At 46.2% G+C, this 20,332-nt stretch overlaps 1 protein-coding gene across 1 annotated transcript; it reads left to right on the top strand.

The window, feature by feature from the left end:
• Positions 1-8,193: 8,193 nt before the first annotated feature.
• On the top strand, positions 8,194-20,332 carry LOC124126707 (ankyrin repeat domain-containing protein 50-like). The gene is made up of 3 exons (XM_048401895.1): positions 8,194-8,535; positions 12,856-12,940; positions 18,956-20,332. Exons 1-3 carry the CDS (start codon positions 8,272-8,274, stop codon positions 20,158-20,160), a joined length of 1,554 nt encoding a protein of 517 aa, XP_048257852.1. The 5' UTR covers positions 8,194-8,271; the 3' UTR covers positions 20,161-20,332.

Here is a 20,332-nt window from a genome sequence, read left to right as displayed (position 1 = left end):
AGGAGATGGGACTGTTGGGCTGATGGTGACGTAGGTGATGGTACTGTTATGTTGATGTTTGTGTAGGTGATGAGACTGTTGGGTTTATGGTGGTGTAGGTGATGGGACTGTTGGGTTGATGGTGGTGTAGGTGATGGGACCTTTTGGTTGATGGTGGTGTAGGTTATGTGACTGTTGTGTTGTTGGTGGTGTAGGTGATGTGACTGTTTGGTTGATGGTGGTGTAGGTCATGGGACTGTTGTGTTGATGGTGGTGTATGTGATGGGACCTTTTGGTTGATGGTGGTATAGGTAATGGGACTGTTGGGTTGATGGTGGTGTATGTGATGGGCCCTTTTGGTTGATGGTGGTGTAGGTGATGTGACTGTTGTGTTGATGGTGGTGTAGGTGATGTGACTGTTGGGCTGATGCCGGTGTAGGAGAAGGGACTGTTGGGTTGATGGTGGTGTATTTGATGGGACTGTTGGGCTGATGGTGGTGTAGGTGATGGGACTGTTGGGCTGATGGTGGTGTAGGTGATGGGACTGTTGGGCTGATGGTGGTGTAGGAGATGGGACTGTTGGGCTGATGGTGGTGTAGGTGATGGGACTGTTGGGCTGATGGTGGTGTAGGAGATGGAACTGTTGGGCTGATGGTGGTGTAGGTGATGGGACTGTTGGGCTGATGGTGGTGTAGGTGATGGGACTGTTGGGTTGATGGTGGTGTAGGTGATGGGACTGTTGGGCTGATGGTGGTGTAGGTGATGGTACTGTTGGGCTGATGGCGGTGTAGGAGATGGGACTGTTGGGTTGATGGTGGTGTATGTGATGGGACTGTTGGGCTGATGGTGGTGTAGGTGATGGGACTGTTGGGCTGATGGTGGTGTAGGTGATGGGACTGTTGGGCTGATGGTGGTGTAGGTAATGTGGCTGTTGGGCTGATGATGGTGTAGGTGATGGGACTGTTGGGCTGATGGTGGTGTAGGAGATGGAACTGTTGGGCTGATGATGGTGTAGGTAATGGGACTGTTGGGCTGATGATGGTGTAGGTGATGGGACTGTTGGGTTGATGGTGGTGTAGGTGATGAGACTGTTAGGTTGATGGTGGTGTAGGAGATAGGACTGTTTGGCTGATGGTGACGTAGGTGATGGTACTGTTAGGTTGATGTGTGTGTAGGTGATGGGACTGTTGGGCTGATGGTGGTGTAGGAGATGGAACTGTTGGGCTGATCGTGGTGTAGGTGATGGGACTGTTGGGCTGATGGTGATGTAGGTGATGAGACTGTTGGGTTTATGGTGGTGTAGGTGATGGGACTGTTGGGCTGATGGTGGTGTAGGTGATGGTACTGTTGGACTGATGGCGGTGTAGGAGATGGGACTGTTGGGTTGATGGTGGTGTATGTGATGGGACTGTTGGGTTGATGGTGATGTAGGTGGTGGGTCTGTTGGGTTGATTGTGATGTAGGTGATGGGACTGTTGGGCTGATGGTGGTGTAGGAGATGGGACTGTTGGGCTGATGGTGGTGTAGGTGATGGTACTGTTGGGCTGATGGTGGTGTATGTAATGGTACTGTTGGGCTGATGGCGGTGTAGGTGATGGGACTGTTGGGCTGATGGTGGTGTAGGTGATGGTACTGTTGGGCTGATGGTGGTGTAGGTGATGGGACTGTTGGGCTGATGGTGGTGTAGGTGATGGGACTGTTGAGCTGATGGTGGTGTAGGAGATGGGACTGTTGGGCTGATGGTGGTGCAGGTGATGGTACTGTTGGGCTGATGGCGGTGTAGGAGATGGGACTGTTGGGTTGATGGTGGTGTATGTGATGGGACTTTTGGGTTGATTGTGGTGTAGGTGATGTGACTGATGGGTTGATTGTGGTGAAAGTGATGGGACCTTTGGGCTGATTGTGGTGTAGGTTATGTGACTGTTGTGTTCATGGTGGTGTATGTGATGGCACTTTTGAGTTGATTGTGGTGTAGGTGATGTGACTGTTTGGCTGATTGTGGTGAAGGTGATGGGACTGTTGGGCTGATTGTGGTGTAGGTTATGGGACTGTTGGGTTGATGGTGGTGTATGTGATGGGACCTTTTGGTTAATGGTGGTGCAGGTGATGTGACTGTTTGGTTGATGGTGGTGTATGTGATGGGACTGTTGGGTTGATGGTGGTGTATGTGATGGCACTTTTGAGTTCATTGTGGTGTAGGTGATGTGACTGTTTGGCTGATTGTGGTGAAGGTGATGGGATTGTTCGGCTGATTGTGGTGTAGGTGATGGGACTGTTGGGTTGATGGTGGTGTATGTGATGGGACCTTTTGGTTAATTGTGGTGTAGGTGATGGGACTGTTTGGCTGATTGTGGTGAAGGTGATGGGACTGTTGTGTTGATTGTTGTGAGGTGATGTGAGTGTTTGGTTGATGGTGGTGTAGGTGATGGGACTGTTGTGTTGATGGTGGTGTATGTGATGGGACCTTTTGGTTAATTGTGGTGTAGGTGATGTGACTGTTTGGCTGATTGTGGTGAAGGTGATGGGACTGTTGGGTTGATGGTGGTGTATGTGATGGGACCTTTTGGTTAATTGTGGTGTAGGTGATGTGACTGTTTGGCTGATTGTGGTGAAGGTGATGGGACTGTTGGGCTGATGGTGGTGTAGGTGATGAGACTGTTGGGCAGATGGAGGTGTAGGTGAGGGGACTGTTTGGCTGATGGTGGTGTAGGTGATGGTAAGGTTGGGCAGATGGAGGTGTAGGTGATGGGACTGTTGTGATGATTGTTGTGAGGTGGAGGTGATGAGACTGTTGGGTTGATGGTGGTGTAGATGATGGGACTGTTGTGTTGATTGTTGTCAGGTGATGAGACTGTTGTGTTGATTGTGGTGTATGTGATGGGACCTTTTGGTTGATGGTGGTGCAGGTGATGTGACTGTTTGGTTGATGGTGGTGTATGTGATGGGACCTTTTGGTTGTTGGTGGTGTAGGTGATGGGACTGTTGTGTTGATGGTGGTGTAGGTGATGGGACTGTTTGGTTGATGGTGGTGTAGGTCATGGGACTGTTGTGTTAATGGTGGTGTAGGTGATGGGACTGTTGTGTTGATTGTTGTGAGGTAGAGGTGATGAGACTGTTGGGTTGATGGTGGTGTAGGTGATGGGACTGTTGTGTTGATTGTTGTGAGGTGATGAGACTGTCGTGTTGATTGTGGTTTATGTGATGGGACCTTTTGGTTGATGGTGGTGCAGGTGATGTGACTGTTTGGTTGATGGTGGTGTATGTGATGGGACCTTTTGGTTGTTTGTGGTGTAGGTGATGGGACTGTTGTGTTGATGGTGGTGTAGGTGATGGGACTGTTTGGTTGATGGTGGTGTAGGTCATGGGACTGTTGTGTTGATGGTGGTGTAGGTGATGGGACTGTTGTGTTGATGGTGGTGTAGGTGGTGGGACTGTTGTGTTGATTGTTGTGAGGTGGAGGTGATGAGACTGTTGGGTTGATGGTGGTGTAGGTGATGGGACTGTTGTGTTGATTGTTGTGAGGTGATGAGACTGTCGTGTTGATTGTGGTTTATGTGATGGGACCTTTTGGTTGATGGTGGTGCAGGTGATGTGACTGTTTGGTTGATGGTGGTGTATGTGATGGGACCTTTTGGTTGATGGTGGTGTAGGTGATTGGACTGTTGGTTTGATGGTGGTTATGTGATGGGACCTTTTGGTTGATGGTGGTGCAGGTGATGTGACTGTTTTGTTGATGGTGGTGTAGGTGATGGGACTGTTCTGTTGATGGTGGTGTGGGTGATGTGACTGTTGTGTTGATGGTGGTGTAGGTGATGGGACTGTTGTGTTGATAGTGGTGTAGGTGATGGGACTGTTGGGTTGATTGTGGTGTAGGTGATGGGACTGTTGTGTTGATGGTGGTGTGTGTGATGGGACCTTTTGGTTGAAGGTGGTGTAGGTGATGGGACTGTTGTGTTGATGGTGGTGAAGGTGATGGGACTGTTGTGTTGATGGTGGTGGAGGTGATGGGACTGTTGTGTTGATGGTGGTGTAGGTGATGGGACTGTTGTGTTGATGGTGGTGTAGGTGATGGGACTGTTTGGTTGATGGTGGTGAAGGTGATGGGACTGTTGTGTTAATGGTGGTGTAGGTGATGGGACTGTTGTATTGATGGTGGTGAAGGTGATGGGACTGTTTGGTTGATGGTGGTGTAGGTGATGTGACTGTTTGTTTGATGGTGGTGTAGGTGATGGGACTGTTGGGTTGATGGTTTGTGTATGTGATAGGACCTTTCGGTTGATGGTGGTATAGGTGATGGGACTGTTGGGTTGATGGTGGTGTAGGTGATGGGACTGTTGTGTTGTTGGTGGTGTACGTGATGTGACTGTTTGGTTGATGGTGGTGTAGGTCATGGGACTGTTTTGTTGATGGTGGTGTATGTGATGGGACTGTTGTGTTGATAGTGGTGTAGGTGATGGGACTGTTGGGTTGATGGTGGTGTATGTGATGGGACCTTTTGGTTGTTTGTGGTGTAGGTGATGGGACTGTTGTGTTGATGGTGGTGTAGGTGATGGGACTGTTTCGTTGATGGTGGTGTAGGTCATGGGACTGTTGTGTTGATGGTGGTGTAGGTGATGGGACTGTTGTGTTGATGGTGGTGTAGGTGATGGGACTGTTGTGTTGATTGTTGTGAGGTGGAGGTGATGAGACTGTTGGGTTGATGGTGGTGTAGGTGATGGGACTGTTGTGTTGATTGTTGTGAGGTGATGAGACTGTCGTGTTGATTGTGGTTTATGTGATGGGACCTTTTGGTTGATGGTGGTGCAGGTGATGTGACTGTTTGGTTGATGGTGGTGTATGTGATGGGACCTTTTGGTTGATGGTGGTGTAGGTGATTGGACTGTTGGTTTGATGGTGGTTATGTGATGGGACCTTTTGGTTGATGGTGGTGCAGGTGATGTGACTGTTTTGTTGATGGTGGTGTAGGTGATGGGACTGTTCTGTTGATGGTGGTGTGGGTGATGTGACTGTTGTGTTGATGGTGGTGTAGGTGATGGGACTGTTGTGTTGATAGTGGTGTAGGTGATGGGACTGTTGGGTTGATGGTGGTGTAGGTGATGGGACTGTTGTGTTGATGGTGGTGTGTGTGATGGGACCTTTTGGTTGAAGGTGGTGTAGGTGATGGGACTGTTGTGTTGATGGTGGTGAAGGTGATGGGACTGTTGTGTTGATGGTGGTGGAGGTGATGGGACTGTTGTGTTGATGGTGGTGTAGGTGATGGGACTGTTGTGTTGATGGTGGTGTAGGTGATGGGACTGTTTGGTTGATGGTGGTGAAGGTGATGGGACTGTTGTGTTGATGGTGGTGTAGGTGATGGGACTGTTGTGTTGATGGTGGTGTAGGTGATGGGACTGTTTGGTTGATGGTGGTGTAGGTGATGTGACTGTTTGTTTGATGGTGGTGTAGGTGATGGGACTGTTGGGTTGATGGTTTGTGTATGTGATAGGACCTTTCGGTTGATGGTGGTATGGGTGATGGGACTGTTGGGTTGATGGTGGTGTAGGTGATGGGACTGTTGTGTTGTTGGTGGTGTACGTGATGTGACTGTTTGGTTGATGGTGGTGTAGGTCATGGGACTGTTTTGTTGATGGTGGTGTATGTGATGGGACTGTTGTGTTGATAGTGTTGTAGGTGATGGGACTGTTGGGTTGATGGTGGTGTATGTGATGGGACCTTTTGGTTGATGGTGGTGTAGGTCATTGGGACTGTTGTGTTGATGGTGGTGTAGGTGATGTGACTGTTTGTTTGATGGTGGTGTAGGTGATGTGACTGTTGGGTTGATGGTTTGTGTATGTGATGGGACCTTTTGGTTGATTGTGGTGTAGGTGATGTGACTGTTGTGTTGATGGTGGTGTAGGTGATGTGACTGTTTGGTTGATGGTGGTGTAGGTGATGGGACTGTTGGGTTGATGGTTTGTTTATGTGATGGGACCTTTTGGTTGATGGTGGTGTAGGTGATGGGACTGTTGTGTTGATGGTGGTGTAGGTGATGGGACTGTTGTGTTGATGGTGGTGTAGGTGATGGGACTGTTGTGTTGATAGTGGTGTAGGTGATTGGACTGTTGGGTTGATAGTGGTGTAGGTGATGGGACTGTTGGGTCGATGTGGTGTATGTGATGGGACCTTTTGGCTGATGGTGGTATAGGTGATGGGACTGTTGGGTTGATGGGGGTGTAGGTGATGGGACTGTTGTGTTGATGGTGATGTATGTGATGGGACCTTTTAGTTGATGGTGGTGTAGGTGATTGGACTGTTGTGTTGATGGTGGTGTAGGTGATGGGACTGTTGGGTTGATGGTGGTGCAGATGATGTGACTTTTTGGTTGATGGTGGTGTAGGTGATGGGACTGTTGTGTTGATTTTTGTGAGGTGATGTGAGTGTTTGGTTGATGGTGGTGTAGGTGATGGGACTGTTGTGTTGATGGTGGTGTATGTGTTGGGACCTTTTGGCTCATAGTTGTGAGGTGATGTGAGTGTTTGGTTGATGGTGGTGTAGGTGATGTTACTGTTGGGTTGATGGTGGTGTATGTGATGGGACCTTTTGGTTAATTGTGGTGTAGGTGATGTGAGTGTTTGGCTGATTCTGGTGAAGTTGATGGGACTGTTTGGCTGATTGTGGTGAAGGTGATGGGACTGTTGTGTTGATTGTTGTGAGGTGATGTGAGTGTTTGGGTAATGGTGGTGTAGGTGATGGGACTGTTGGGTTGATGGTGGTGTATGTGATGGGACCTTTTGGTTAATTGTGGTGTAGGTGATGTGACTGTTTGGCTGATTGTGGTGAAGGTGATGGGACTGTTTGGCTGATTGTGGTGAAGGTGATGGGACTGTTGGGTTGATGGTGGTGTATGTGATGGGACCTTTTGGTTAATTGTGGTGTAGGTGATGGGACTGTTTGGCTGATTGTGGTGAAGGTGATGGGACTGTTGTGTTGATTGTTGTGAGGTGATATGAGTGTTTGGTTGATTGTGGTGTAGGTGATGGGACTGTTGGGTTGATGGTGGTGTATGTGATGGGACCTTTTGGTTAATTGTGGTGTAGGTGATGTGACTGTTTTGCATATTGTCGTGAAGGTGATGGGACTGTTGGGTTGATGGTGGTGTATGTGATGGGACCTTTTGGTTAATTGTGGTGTAGGTGATGTGACTGTTTGGCTGATTGTGGTGAAGGTGATGGGACTGTTGGGCTGATGGTGGTGTAGGTGATGAGACTGTTGGGCAGATGGAGGTGTAGGTGATGGGACTGTTGTGTTGATTGTTGTGAGGTGATGTGACTGTTTGGTTGATGGTGGTGTAGGTGATGGGACTGTTGTGTTGATTGTTGTGAGTTGATGTGAGTGTTTGGTTGAAGGTGGTGTAGGTGATGGGACTGTTGGGTTGATGGTGGTGTATGTGATGGGACCTTTTGGTTAATTGTGGTGTAGGTGATGTGACTGTTTGGCTGATTGTGGTGAAGGTGATGGGACTGTTGGGTTGATGGTCGTGTATGTGATGGGACCTTTTGGTTAATTGTGGTATAGGTGATGTGACTGTTGTGTTGATTGTTGTGAGGTGATGTGACTGTTGGGCAGATGGAGATGTCGGTGATGGGACTGTTGTGTTGATTGTTGTGAGGTGATGTGACTGTTGGGTTGATGGAGGTGTAGGTGATGGGACTGTTGTGTTGATGGTGGTGTAGGTGATGGGAATGTTGTGTTGATTGTTATGAGATGATGTGACTGTTGGGCAGATGGAGGTGTAGGTGGTGGGGACTGTTGTGTTGATTGTTGTGAGGTGATGAGACTGTTGGGTTGATGGTGGTTTAGGTGATGGGACTGTTGTGTTGATTGTTGTGAGGTGATGAGACTGTTGCGTTGATGGTGGTGTAGGTGATGGGACTGTTGTGTTGATTGTTGTGAGGTGATGAGACTGTTGTGTTGATTGTGGTGAAGGTGATGAGACTGTTGGGTTGATGGTGGTGTAGGTGATAGGGCTGTTGGGTTGATGGTGGCGCAGGGGATGGAATTGTAGGTTGATGGTGTAGATGATTGAAAGGAAATCCCTCACTTACCTAGCTGTGGACCTGTATGTAGTACAACAACATGTATTTATAAATGACCCATATCAGCAAATCGACACGCAGGCTATATTTTGAGTCATCGTCGTCATGTGCAACAGTCCTGCTTAAAGGCAGGAGTCATTCAACCTGGTTGTGTTACAGTCTCTGGTACTCGTCTAACCAGTTTGTTGAAACTGTGCTCTGTGAACACGTCAAGACGATGCCACGGTGTTTAAGCAGCAGTCTGCAGCTGGCTATTTACTTCATGTTGGTACTTTCAACATACAGAACAAATGGTCAATGTGAACTTCAGATGACAGGGAAATTGAAGATCAGATCTGTCACTTTTAGAAATATTGACTTCAAGTTGTGCCAACTTGAATGCATCCAAGATTCCTTCGTTTTCGCGTCCTGTCGTCAATCAATTGATGAATCCAAGGAGAAGACGGGCGTACCCAGTGGCCGTCCAAAGAGTCATCCCCATGTAAGTTGTATTTATGTCAAATGGATGTGTGTGTATGTGGGTCGCGTGCTGATCGTACCAAGCATCAAAGGAACCTCATGTCATGTCACTGATTTCAATTGTATTGAATAAAGTACTTTTGGAAGAAATCAAAACATACAAAAAATTGATTATTTAGTAGAATAATGATTTCTTAAAACCCTTCCCTCACTCCGTCCTTCACAACCCTTCCCTCACCCCGTCCCTCACAACCCGCCCCTCACAACCCTTCCCTCACAACCAGTCCTTCACACCCTTCCCTCACAACCCGTCCCTCACATCCCTTCCCTCAGAACCCGTCCTTCACACCCTTCACTCACCCCGTCCTTCACACCCCTTCCCTCACAACCCGTCCTTCACACCCCTTCCCTCACAACCCGTCCTTCACACCCCTTCCCTCACCCCGTCCTTCACACCCCTTCTCTCACCCCGTCCTTCACAACCCGTCCTTCACAACCCTTCCCTCAAAACCCGTCATTCACGTCCCTTCCCTCACCCCGTCCTTCACAACTCTTCCCTCGCAAACCCGTGATTCACACCCCGTACCTCACACTGTCCTTCCCAACCCGTCCTTCACAACCCGTCCTTCACAACCCGTTCTTCACAACCCGTCCTTTACAACCCTTCCCTCACAACCCGTGATTCACACCCCTTCCCTCACAACCCGTCCTTCACAACCCTTCCCTCACCCAGTCCTTCACATCCCTTCCCTTACCCCGTCCTTCACACCCCTTCCCTCACCCCGTCCTTCACAACCCTTCCCTCACCCTGTCCTTCACAACCCTTCCCCCACAACCCGTCATTCACACCCCTTCCCTCACCCCGTCATTCACACCCCTTCCCCCACAACCCGTCATTCACACCCCTTCCCTCACCCCGTCATTCACACCCCTTCCCTCACCCCGTCATTCACACCCCTTCCCCCACAACCCGTCCTTCACAACTCTTCCCTCACCCCGTCATTCACACCCCTTCCCCCACAACCCGTCCTTCACAACCCTTCCCTCACCCCGTCCTTCACAACCCTTCCCTCACCCCGTCCTTCACAACCCTTCCCCCACAACCCGTCATTCACACCCCTTCCCTCACCCCGTCATTCACACCCCTTCCCCCACAACCCGTCATTCACACCCCTTCCCTCACCCCGTCATTCACACCCCTTCCCTCACCCCGTCATTCACACCCCTTCCCCCACAACCCGTCCTTCACAACTCTTCCCTCACAACCCGTCCTTCACATCCCTTCCCTTACCCCGTCCTTCACACCCCTTCCCTCACCCCGTCCTTCACAACCCTTCCGTCACCCCGTCCTTCACAACCCTTCCCTCACCCCGTCCTTCACAACCCTTCCCTCACCCCGTCCTTCACACCCCGTCTCTCACCCAGTCCTTCACAACCCTTCCTTCACAACCCTTCCCTCACCCCGTCATTCACACCCCTTCCCTCACAACCCTTCCCTCACAACCCGTCCTTCACAACCCTTCCCTCACAACCCGTCCTTCACAACCCTTCCCTCACCCCGTCCTTCACACCCCGTCTCTCACCCAGTCCTTCACAACCCTTCCCTCACAACCCGTCCTACACAACCCTTCCCTCACCCCGTCCTTCACACCCCGTCTCTCACCCAGTCATTCACACCCCTTCCCTCACCCCGTCCTTCACATCCCTTCCCTCACCCCGTCCTTCACAACCCTTCCTTCACATCCCTTCCCTCACCCCGTCCTTCACACCCCGTCTCTCACCCAGTCCTTCACACCCTTCCCTCACACCCCTTCCCTCACCCTGTCCTTCACACCCCTTCTCTCACCCAGTCCCTCACAACACATCCCTCACAACCCTTCCCTAACAACACTTCCTTCACAACCCTTCCCTCACAACCCTTCCCTCACAGCCCTTCCTTCACAGCCCGTCCCTCACAACCCTTCCCTCACCACCCTACTCTCACACAAGGACTACTTGGCTCGGAATCATTAATACTGTGTCTGAGTGGGGTATTCACGTTAACCGTGGTATGGTATCTCAGTGGGGTATTCACGTTAACCTTGGTATGGTATCTCAGTGGGGTATTCACGTTAACCTGGGTATGGTATCTCAGTGGGGTATTCACGTTAACCTGGGTATGGTATCTCAGTGGGGTATTCACGTTAACCTTGGTATGGTATCTCAGTGGGGTATTCGCGTTAACCTTGGTATGGTATCTCAGTGGGGTATTCACGTTAACCTGGCTATGGTATCTCAGTGGGGTATTCACGTTAACCTGGGTATGGTATCTGAGTGGGGTATTCACGTTAACCTTGGTATGGTATCTCAGTGGGGTATTCACGTTAACCTTGGTATGGTATCTGAGTGGGGTATTCACGTTAACCTTGGTATGGTATCTGAGTGGGGTATTCACGTTTACCGTGGTATGGTAACTCAGTGGGGTATTCACGTTAACCTTGGTATGGTATCTCAGTGGGGTATTCACGTTAACCTTGGTATGGTATCTCAGTGGGGTATTCACGTTAACCTGGGTATGGTATCTCAGTGGGGTATTCACGTTAACCTTGTTATGGTATCTCAGTGGGGTATTCACGTTAACCTTGGTATGGTATCTCAGTGGGGTATTCACGTTAACCTTGGTATGGTATCTCAGTGGGGTATTCACGTTAACCTTGGTATGGTATCTCAGTGGGGTATTCACGTTAACCTGGGTATGGTATCTGAGTGGGGTATTCACGTTAACCTGGGTATGGTATCTCAGTGGGGTATTCACGTTAACCTTGGTATGGTATCTCAGTGGGGTATTCACGTTAACCTTGGTATGGTATCTGAGTGGGGTATTCACGTTAACCTTGGTATGGTATCTGAGTGGGGTATTCACGTTAACCTTGGTATGGTATCTCCGTGGGGTATTCACGTTAACCTTGGTATGGTATCTGAGTGGGGTATTCACGTTAACCTTGGTATGGTATCTGAGTGGGGTATTCACGTTAACCTTGGTATGGTATCTCAGTGGGGTATTCACGTTAACCTGGGTATGGTATCTCAGTGGGGTATTCACGTTAACCTGGGTATGGTATCTGAGTGGGGTATTCACGTTAACCTTGGTATGGTATCTCAGTGGGGTATTCACGTTAACCTGGGTATGGTATCTCAGTGGGGTATTCACGTTAACCTTGGTATGGTATCTCAGTGGGGTATTCACGTTAACCTGGGTATGGTATCTGAGTGGGGTATTCACGTTAACCTTGGTATGGTATCTGAGTGGGGTATTCACGTTAACCTTGGTATGGTATCTGAGTGGGGTATTCACGTTAACCTTGGTATGGTATCTCAGTGGGGTATTCACGTTATTCTGGGTATGGTATCTGAGTGGGGTATTCACGTTAACCTGGGTATGGTATCTCAGTGGGGTATTCACGTTAACCTTGGTATGGTATCTCAGTGGGGTATTCACGTTAACCTTGGTATGGTATCTCAGTGGGGTATTCACGTTAACCTGGGTATGGTATCTCAGTGGGAAAGCACTATCAAATCAGCATTAGTCAGGACAAGTACAAGCAGCCACACTCAAACGCGTGCATGCACATGTCTATTTATGTGCAATAATCTTGAACGCAAAGTTAAACCCCATTTCACTTAACCTCAGTGCTATTGGTAATTATAATTTGAAAAGTCCGAGATCTTTCGATGACGGCAGTTGAACAGAACAGCGGAGGTCTTCTGCAAATGTTGTGTTACCATAATTTTTGCTGGGCTGGACAGAGTTTGTCCCTTTGTGAGATAATATCCCTCAACTCAATACAATGGAACAGCAACTTTTGGTACACAGCAGTTATGACACAAGAAGTCGCGTGTCGTCATTCATCAATGACCTTCTATATCGCATAAAGTGTGCATGCGTGCGTGCGTGTCTAGTTCTTGTTTTACCACCTTTTATCGTCTTTTGGTATGATGCGGTCGGGGATCAAACGAACGACCTTGTATTCAATCTATCTTCTTGACCACAGAGTCCGTATGATACATCACGATATAAGGGCCATGTTACACCTTCAGTAAACAGTTATATATCACGATATAAGGTCCACGTTACACCTTCCATAAACAGTAATATATATCACGATATAACGTCCATGTTACACCTTCAATAAACAGTTATATATCACGATACAAGGGCCATGTTACACCTTCCATAAACAGTTATACATCACGATATAACGGCCATGTTACACCTTCCATAAACAGTTATATATCGACGCCTTAAATTCATAGTGAAAGAAGTCAGAGATCGACACTTTATACTTTTCATTGCTTTCTCAAGGTCCAGACTAATCCCTGTGGATACGAGGTCTGCAATCTGACTTCCCGATCTGTGATGGTTGGATGTGAAAACGTCTGTCTGGAAGGTTTGTGTCTCTGTCAATTTATTCACTAGAGCAAGAGTTGGGGTTACAACCCTTGACCATCCAAAACCCTATTTACAATAAACAGTAATTATGATATATGTACTGATCGATGTCCAGCTGATTTATGTCCAGCTGATTTATGTCCAGCTGATTTATGTGCAGCTGATTTATGTCCGGCTGATTTATGTCCGGCTGATTGATGTCCGGCTGATTTATGTTCAGCTGATTTATGTCCAGCTGATTTATGTCCAGCTGATTGATGTCCGGCTGATTTATGTTCAGCTGATTTATGTCCAGCTGATTTATGTCCAGCTGATTTATGTCCAGCTGATTTATGTCCAGCTGATTTATGTCCAGCTGATTTATGTCCGGCTGATTTATGTCCGGCTGATTTATGTCCGGCTGATTTATGTCCGGCTGAGGTATGTCCAGCTAATTTATGTTCAGCTGATTTATGTCCAGCTTATTTATGTCCAGCTTATTTATGTCCAGCTGATTTATGTCCAGCTGATTTATGTCCAGCTGATTTATGTCCGGCTGATTTATGTCCGGCTGGTTTATGTCCGGCTGATTTATGTGCAGCTGATTTATGTCCAGCTGATTTATGTCCAGCTGATTTATGTCCAGCTGATTTATGTCCTGCTGATTTATGTCCGGCTGGTTTATGTCCGGCTGATTTATGTCCGGCTGATTTATGTCCTGATGATTGATGTTCCGCTGTTTATGTGCAGCTGATTTATGTCCAGCGTATTTATGTCCAGCTGATTTATGTCCGGCTTATTTTTGTCTGGCTGATTTATGTCCAGCTGATTTATGTCCAGCTGATTAATGTTCAACTGAATTATGTCAAGCTGATTAATTTCCTGCTGATTGATGTTTAGCTGATTTATGTCAAGCTTTGTGTCCAGCTGATTTACTGTCTGCGTGTTCTGACAACGAGTTGTTCTGACCTTAATTATTGTATTATTTATCAGTGACATACTTGCGCATCTCGTTCAGGATGGCAGATAATCGATGTACAATACAATAGGGATTAGCATCTTATAAATAACGGCAATTAAGTGATTCAGTGTATATAGATGTCATGGCTGTAGGGTAATTAATTGACCTTTGGAATTAAATGTTCATTCAGAATCGTTGTCGTAAATAAATCGCTATGACAATTGTAGGACAGTCACCTCTTGATGCTTTAACTATAATTAATCATCACGTATTTATTCCAAATTTTCTCTCACAATAATGACTATTTACATCAAGTATTTTAATCAGTAGAGAATGAACAATTTACAATCTATTAAACTACACATTTGACGTTAAACAGACAGGCAGACGAAACATTGATTTATCATACCAACATCAAATTATTCTTAAAACGTCCATGTGTATTGTTCATACGCCACAAAACACACACCTAAATAAATAATTCATTTCATCACTATTAGTAACTGTATTGTGTACAGTCTGTGTTACAATATCCTTATATTGCTTGGAAAACTACCTACCAGAGACATAGACGTAGTCATAGAGAGGCAAGAGTCTCAACATGACCCTGATACAGGAAGCTATCGAATGTTAATGTTACAAGTTTCTCTTACATTTCTGTTTATGGATGTCCATAACAACATTCTATTTGTGTCATCTTTGATATATAATAACGCTTGTTCTATGGTCTATAGTCAACCCTTATGTTATCTTTCAAATAAAATGTAAATTATTATCATTCGCCTCCGCGGTCTAGAGGTAGAGTGTCCGCATGGCTCGGAGTCAGAATACTGTGTCTGAGTGGTGTATTCATGTTAAACTGCGGCATCTCAGTGAGCACTATACATGGGCATCAGTCCGGAATAGTACAAGCAGCCACACACACACGTGCATGCACGTCGCTATATAAGTGGAATAATCTTGGAGGCGATGTTAAACCCAATTTCACCTCACCTCACCTCACCACCTTTCGGATCAGATATAAATCATTTATACCAAGAAAAACGTATTAACTTCTGGAAAACGACATTAGAAGGCTTACGAGAGCAAACATATGAATTGCGAATACTGTACAGTGATATCGTAAGATAACAGTTATTGCACAATTAGTAAACTCCTAGTCACCATTAGAACGAACATACAGTAAACTACAGTTATAATGAACTTAAAGGGACCACTGATTTTAGGTCGTTTTAACTGAAGATCGTTATGAGGATATATATAAGTGAGGTGAAATTGGGTTTAACGTCGCGTCCAAGATTATTGCACTTATATAGCGACGTGGGATATATATAACATAGATACAGCACACGGACGGATGTTCATATTAAGAACATTTTATTTTCATATGGATTTATTTGGCAGTCTCAATACATTGGTTGCATCCTATCATATATGGCAGTCTTCAAAAAGAGATTTTATAATGGCTTCTTTCAATTTGACATAACTCCCTCGTCTCTTCGTCAATCCCTCCTCTCTTCATCACTCCCTCGTCTCTTAATCACTTCCTCGTCTCTTCATCACTCCGTCTCTTCATCACTCTCTCTTCTCTTCATCACTCCCTCCTCTCTTCATCACTCCCTCGTCTCTTCATCACTCCCTCCTCTCTTCATCACTCCCTCGTCTCTTAATCACTTCCTCGTCTCTTCATCACTCCGTCTCTTCATCACTCTCTCGTCTCTTCATCACACCCTCATGTCTTCATCACTTCCTCGTCTCTTCATCACTAACAAGTCCGTTTTTTAATGTGATCAGCATACATAAATTGTTTAGCTACCAGGTGCTCACTAAAATACTGATTGTAACGGTACAATGCCTAGGCTTGCTGAAACCAACGTCTGCGCACTGTGGAATGCTGCAAACAGGAATGGCGAAAAACTAAGTTGCCGGACAATTCAAAACACAATATTATCTCTAAACAACTGATAAACAAGTAAACATCAATACTCATAATACCAAACTGCCACATCAACAGCTCGGAAAATGCTTGGGTTGAGACCGATCAGTAGGAGAAATGTAGGCAACCTGTTGAGGGAGCAAAACATCAGCCCGATGTCAAGCAATTCGCCCAGTTTTGCTTCCATGTCTAGTTCGATGTATACAGCATCTGAGGTTCAGAAGACAAGAATGGCGAAGTATGCTGTCCACAGTTGAAAGCAGGTTTCATTTAGACAGCTCTAATTGTCGTGCTAGGGTCTACAGGCGTCCAGGAGAAAGTCAGTTTGAGGGTAAAAGTGTGATGGTATTGTGAGGCATCAACCGCAATGGGAGAACTCATCATTGTTAATGGCAATTTAATCGCTACCAGGACGATATGGTTCCAGATCATGTTCTCCCCTTTGTGCGAATGGAGGGACATAATGTCACGTCGCAGCAAGATAATGCCCGTCCAAAACGTTGAACGTGTTGTTACAGACTTTTAGAGAAAGCATAACATTGCTTTACTGCCATGGCAGGCTGTTTATTCTGACCTCTTCCTCACAGAACATGTCTCGAATGAGATTGAAGGATACCTAAGACAGCACCAGAACCAGCCGGTAACACTACTTCCGTTGGGCTAAACATCCCCTCGCCGTTTTCAATCAGCTATTGTCTTCAACGCTATGGCTCAGCCTTACCTGTATCAATACAAATGGTGGACATACCCGATATTGACACTGTTATTTGAGATGTTACACCACCCCTCTTTTAGGGCGTCTTATTCTGTCTCCTCTAACCAGGTTTGGGTTTTGTCAACAAATGTGTTATAATAAACCATTGATCAGACGAATGCCAAAATGTTATGCTCTTGTGTTGAACAACATTACATGTACATCACTCTATATGAAGCACAGTACTTTTTTTCTGTAAGTATACATGTACAAATTGTATAATCAAAAGGAACACCTAACGTTTGTTCATTATTTGGCTGAAGATACCTAGATTTTCTGACCCATAATAGACTTACTTGCTTTTTCGGACTATTTGCATGTCAGGTTCTGGTAGTTGTCAGACTCTTTGGGGGAGCAAATGGTGACGTCTGTGAACGTGACAGGACAATTGTTTGCGCTGATCAGATACTGTCAGTTCATCCACTGTCATCCTCTTCCTTGTTGTAAGAAAGCCGAAGAAGGCAGACCTTAGTTTGCGACACTTGTATTTGTAGTTAATATGTACAAATGTAAGAGCAAATACCCCATGACGACTATCTACTGGAAATACGTTACAAGTTCATAATCTAAACAATAATGCAAGGCCTCTATATGGGTGGAAGGTAAGGTGGTGAAGTGAAATTGAAAGACCAGTTCCAGATTGTTGCACTTGCATACAGACGTGCATGCACCTGTGTTTATGGCTGACTGTACTAGTCCACACTATTTTTTTTTATAATGCTAGCCCACTTAGATACCTCACTCAAACAAATTATACAGACTCCGCGCCAACCAATCCTTGTTTTATCCCCTTAATGCCGTGAACTAGTGCCATCACTTTTTATGGCATGAGGCAGTCAGGTATGCAACAACTGACCTTCCACTCCCTGGCGAGACGCTCTACCCACTAGGCCTCGGTGTACGTCTATGTGGATTTGTAAGAAGAAGCAGTATGGATACTCCCGGGAGAGTTATTTGTTTATCATAAAACAATGGTTATACCAGGTCGTCACTCTATGCTATGGAACGTCTCTGTGGTCTAATGGTAGAGCCTCCGCCTGGAGAGCAGAAGGTCCGGGGTTCGATCCCCAGCCGCGTCATACCAAAAAACGTTAAAAGATGGTACTTGTTGTTACCCTGTCTGGCACTCGGCATTAAGGGGCTAAAACAAGGACTGTTCGGCTCGGAGTCAGTATACTGTGTCTGAGTGGGGTATTCATGTTAAAGTGCGGCATGGTATCTCAGTGTGCTAGCACTATAAATCGGCATCAGCCTGGACTAGTACAAGCAGCCACACACACACACATACACGTGCATGCACGTCGCTTTATAAGTGCAATAATCTTGGACGCGACGTTAAATTCCATTTCACCTCACCTCACCTCTATGCTATGGATAAATCAGATAATCGGATACATTACAATACCATATTATATCTATAATGAGGTGGTGAGGTGAAATGGGGTTTAACATCGCGTCCAAGATTTTTGCACTTATATAGTGACGTGCATACAAGTGTGTGTATGTGGCTGCTTGTACTAGTCCATACTGATGCCGATTTATAGTGCCAGCTCACTGAAATACCATGCTTCAGTTTAAAATAAATACCCCACTCAGACACAGTGTACTGACTCCATGCCGAACAGTCCTTGTTTTAGCCCCTCAATGCCGAGCGCCAGACAGGGTAACAACAAGTACAATCATTTAACGTATTTTGGTATGACACGACCGGAGATCAAACCCTGGCCCTTCCACTCACTGGGCAGACGTTCTACCACTAGACCACGGAAGCGGTCTGTATATGCTTTTTATCAAAAAAATATATATATCTTTAAACTAAAGACAATTTGTGTCTGGTAATTCGTAATTGTCTGTATTAACCACCCTGAATAAAGAAATGGCCCCTTCATTACACCGTTTGGTTGGCACGTCACCAGTGAGAGATCTAAATGTTTTGATATAGCCCAATCGCTGATTAGCCCATGTCACCGTTGCAACTCCTCGATCTGCTTGCTTACTTCAACTGCCAAATAAGATTTCCTCAGTTGGGTTCAACAGTAAACATTACGCACGCCACATGAAACATGAACCCGTGTGCTGTTATCAAAAAGCTGATCCCCAGAGTTGTACATAGTTTTGCTGCACCACACCGCACAACATCAGTATCCCCTGCATTTAAGCAAAGCTGCCATGGGAATAATGTCCAATCATATTTTTCACTGGGTTTATAAGCGGACACCAATTAATCAATATTTATTTTCATGGTTATTTCGTATAATGACGAAAATAAGGACGTTTTTACGTCATTATAAATACCATTGCCTTCTCGCCATCATATGATGTCTTGCAACCTCCTCTCAAAATGATGTCCAAGATGTATATCGAGGAAAACTTTGTGTTACAGTACCTTCGTCCTGCGACCTCCATAGTGCCTCCGAGGAGGGAGACCTGTCAAGGGTGGAAGTCATCTTGTCCCAGGGAGGGACGGACATTAATTGTAAAGACAAGATTGGTAGGACACCGGTGATGTGGGCAGCTGGCAATGGACATAAAGAGGTGGTTGAGTTACTTGTGAGTAAAGGAGCTAAGGTGTCAATTGTCGATAGATTCGGTAACAACATCCTTCACTCCGCCGGTCGGGGAGGAGATGTAGAGGTTGTGCAGTATGTCCTTTCACATGACATGGTAGATATCAATGGTAGAGGAAGTTGCAGGAGAACACCGGTGATGCTGGCTGCAGAGAAAGGACATATAGAAATTGTTAAGCTACTTGTGGATAAAGGTGGTGACATGTCACTCGTGGATAAAGGACATGAGAACATCCTTCACTTGGCCTGTTTATGTGGACAGATAGAGGTTGTGAAGTATGTCCTCTCACAGGACATAGTTGACATCAACTGCAGAGGACGGAAGACGAAGACACCTGTTATGCTGGCAGCAAGAAACGGACACAAAGAGGTGGTAGAGATACTCGTAAAAAAAGGAGCTGATTTGTCACTAGCATATAATGCTGCTGGCAGCAACGTCCTTCACTTGGCCTGTTTTAATGGCCATGTGGATGTGGTGAAGTATTTGCTCTCACAGGGCACAGTAAACATCAACAGCAGAGGATGGAGGAAGCGAACACCGGTGATGAGGGCAGCAGGAAACGGACAGAAAGAAGTAGTAGAGTTACTCGTAAAACAAGGAGCTGATTTGTCACTAGCATATAATACTGCTGGTAGCAACGTCCTTCACTTGGCCTGTTTTAAAGGCCATGTGGATGTGGTAAAGTATTTGCTCTCACAGGACATAGTGGACATCAACAGCAGAGGATTGAAGAAGCGAACACCGGTGATGCTGGCAGCAGAAAAGGGACATAAAGAAGTAGTAGAGTTACTCGTAAATAAAGGAGCTGATGCGTCACTCGTGGATAATAGAGGTAACAACATCCTTCACTTAGCCTGTCTGATGGGACAGATGGAGGTGGTGAAGTATATCGTCTCCAAAGTTATTGTGGACGTCAACGCCAAGAACAAGAAACGTAAAACAGCAGCCAACATAGCATCATCACAGGGACGAGGAGACTTGATGGATCTTCTTGTGTCACATGGTGCTCACACGTCCTAGGTGAAACGTTTGTACAGACATTCATATTCTTACCGACATTGACAAATTGTATACAATCAGACATACCATCATGCTACAGACCATTAATGTGTGGAATGTATAGACATTGGCGTGTTGAATGCATGTACGTGTTACAACATTGACATGTTTAATATATTCATGTTGTTACAGA

The sequence above is a fragment of the Haliotis rufescens genome, unplaced genomic scaffold (genome assembly GCF_023055435.1).
Source record: "Haliotis rufescens isolate VD_foot unplaced genomic scaffold, xgHalRufe1.0.p SCAF_24, whole genome shotgun sequence".
In the NCBI taxonomy this organism is placed as follows: domain Eukaryota; kingdom Metazoa; phylum Mollusca; class Gastropoda; order Lepetellida; family Haliotidae; genus Haliotis; species Haliotis rufescens.
Note: the sequence above shows the minus strand (reverse complement) of the source record. Positions and strands in the feature narration are given on the sequence as shown.

What these genes read in the sequence shown, in the direction of transcription:
- LOC124126707 (XM_048401895.1), top strand. Translation starts at nt 8,272, where the DNA reads ATGCCACGGTGTTTAAGCAGCAGTCTGCAGCTGGCTATTTACTTCATG. An exon ending in GTCCAAAGAGTCATCCCCAT is followed by an intron (nt 8,536 to 12,855) that starts GTAAGTTGTATT and finishes TGCTTTCTCAAG; the next exon opens with GTCCAGACTAATCCCTGTGG. An exon ending in TGAAAACGTCTGTCTGGAAG is followed by an intron (nt 12,941 to 18,955) that starts GTTTGTGTCTCT and finishes TTTGTGTTACAG; the next exon opens with TACCTTCGTCCTGCGACCTC.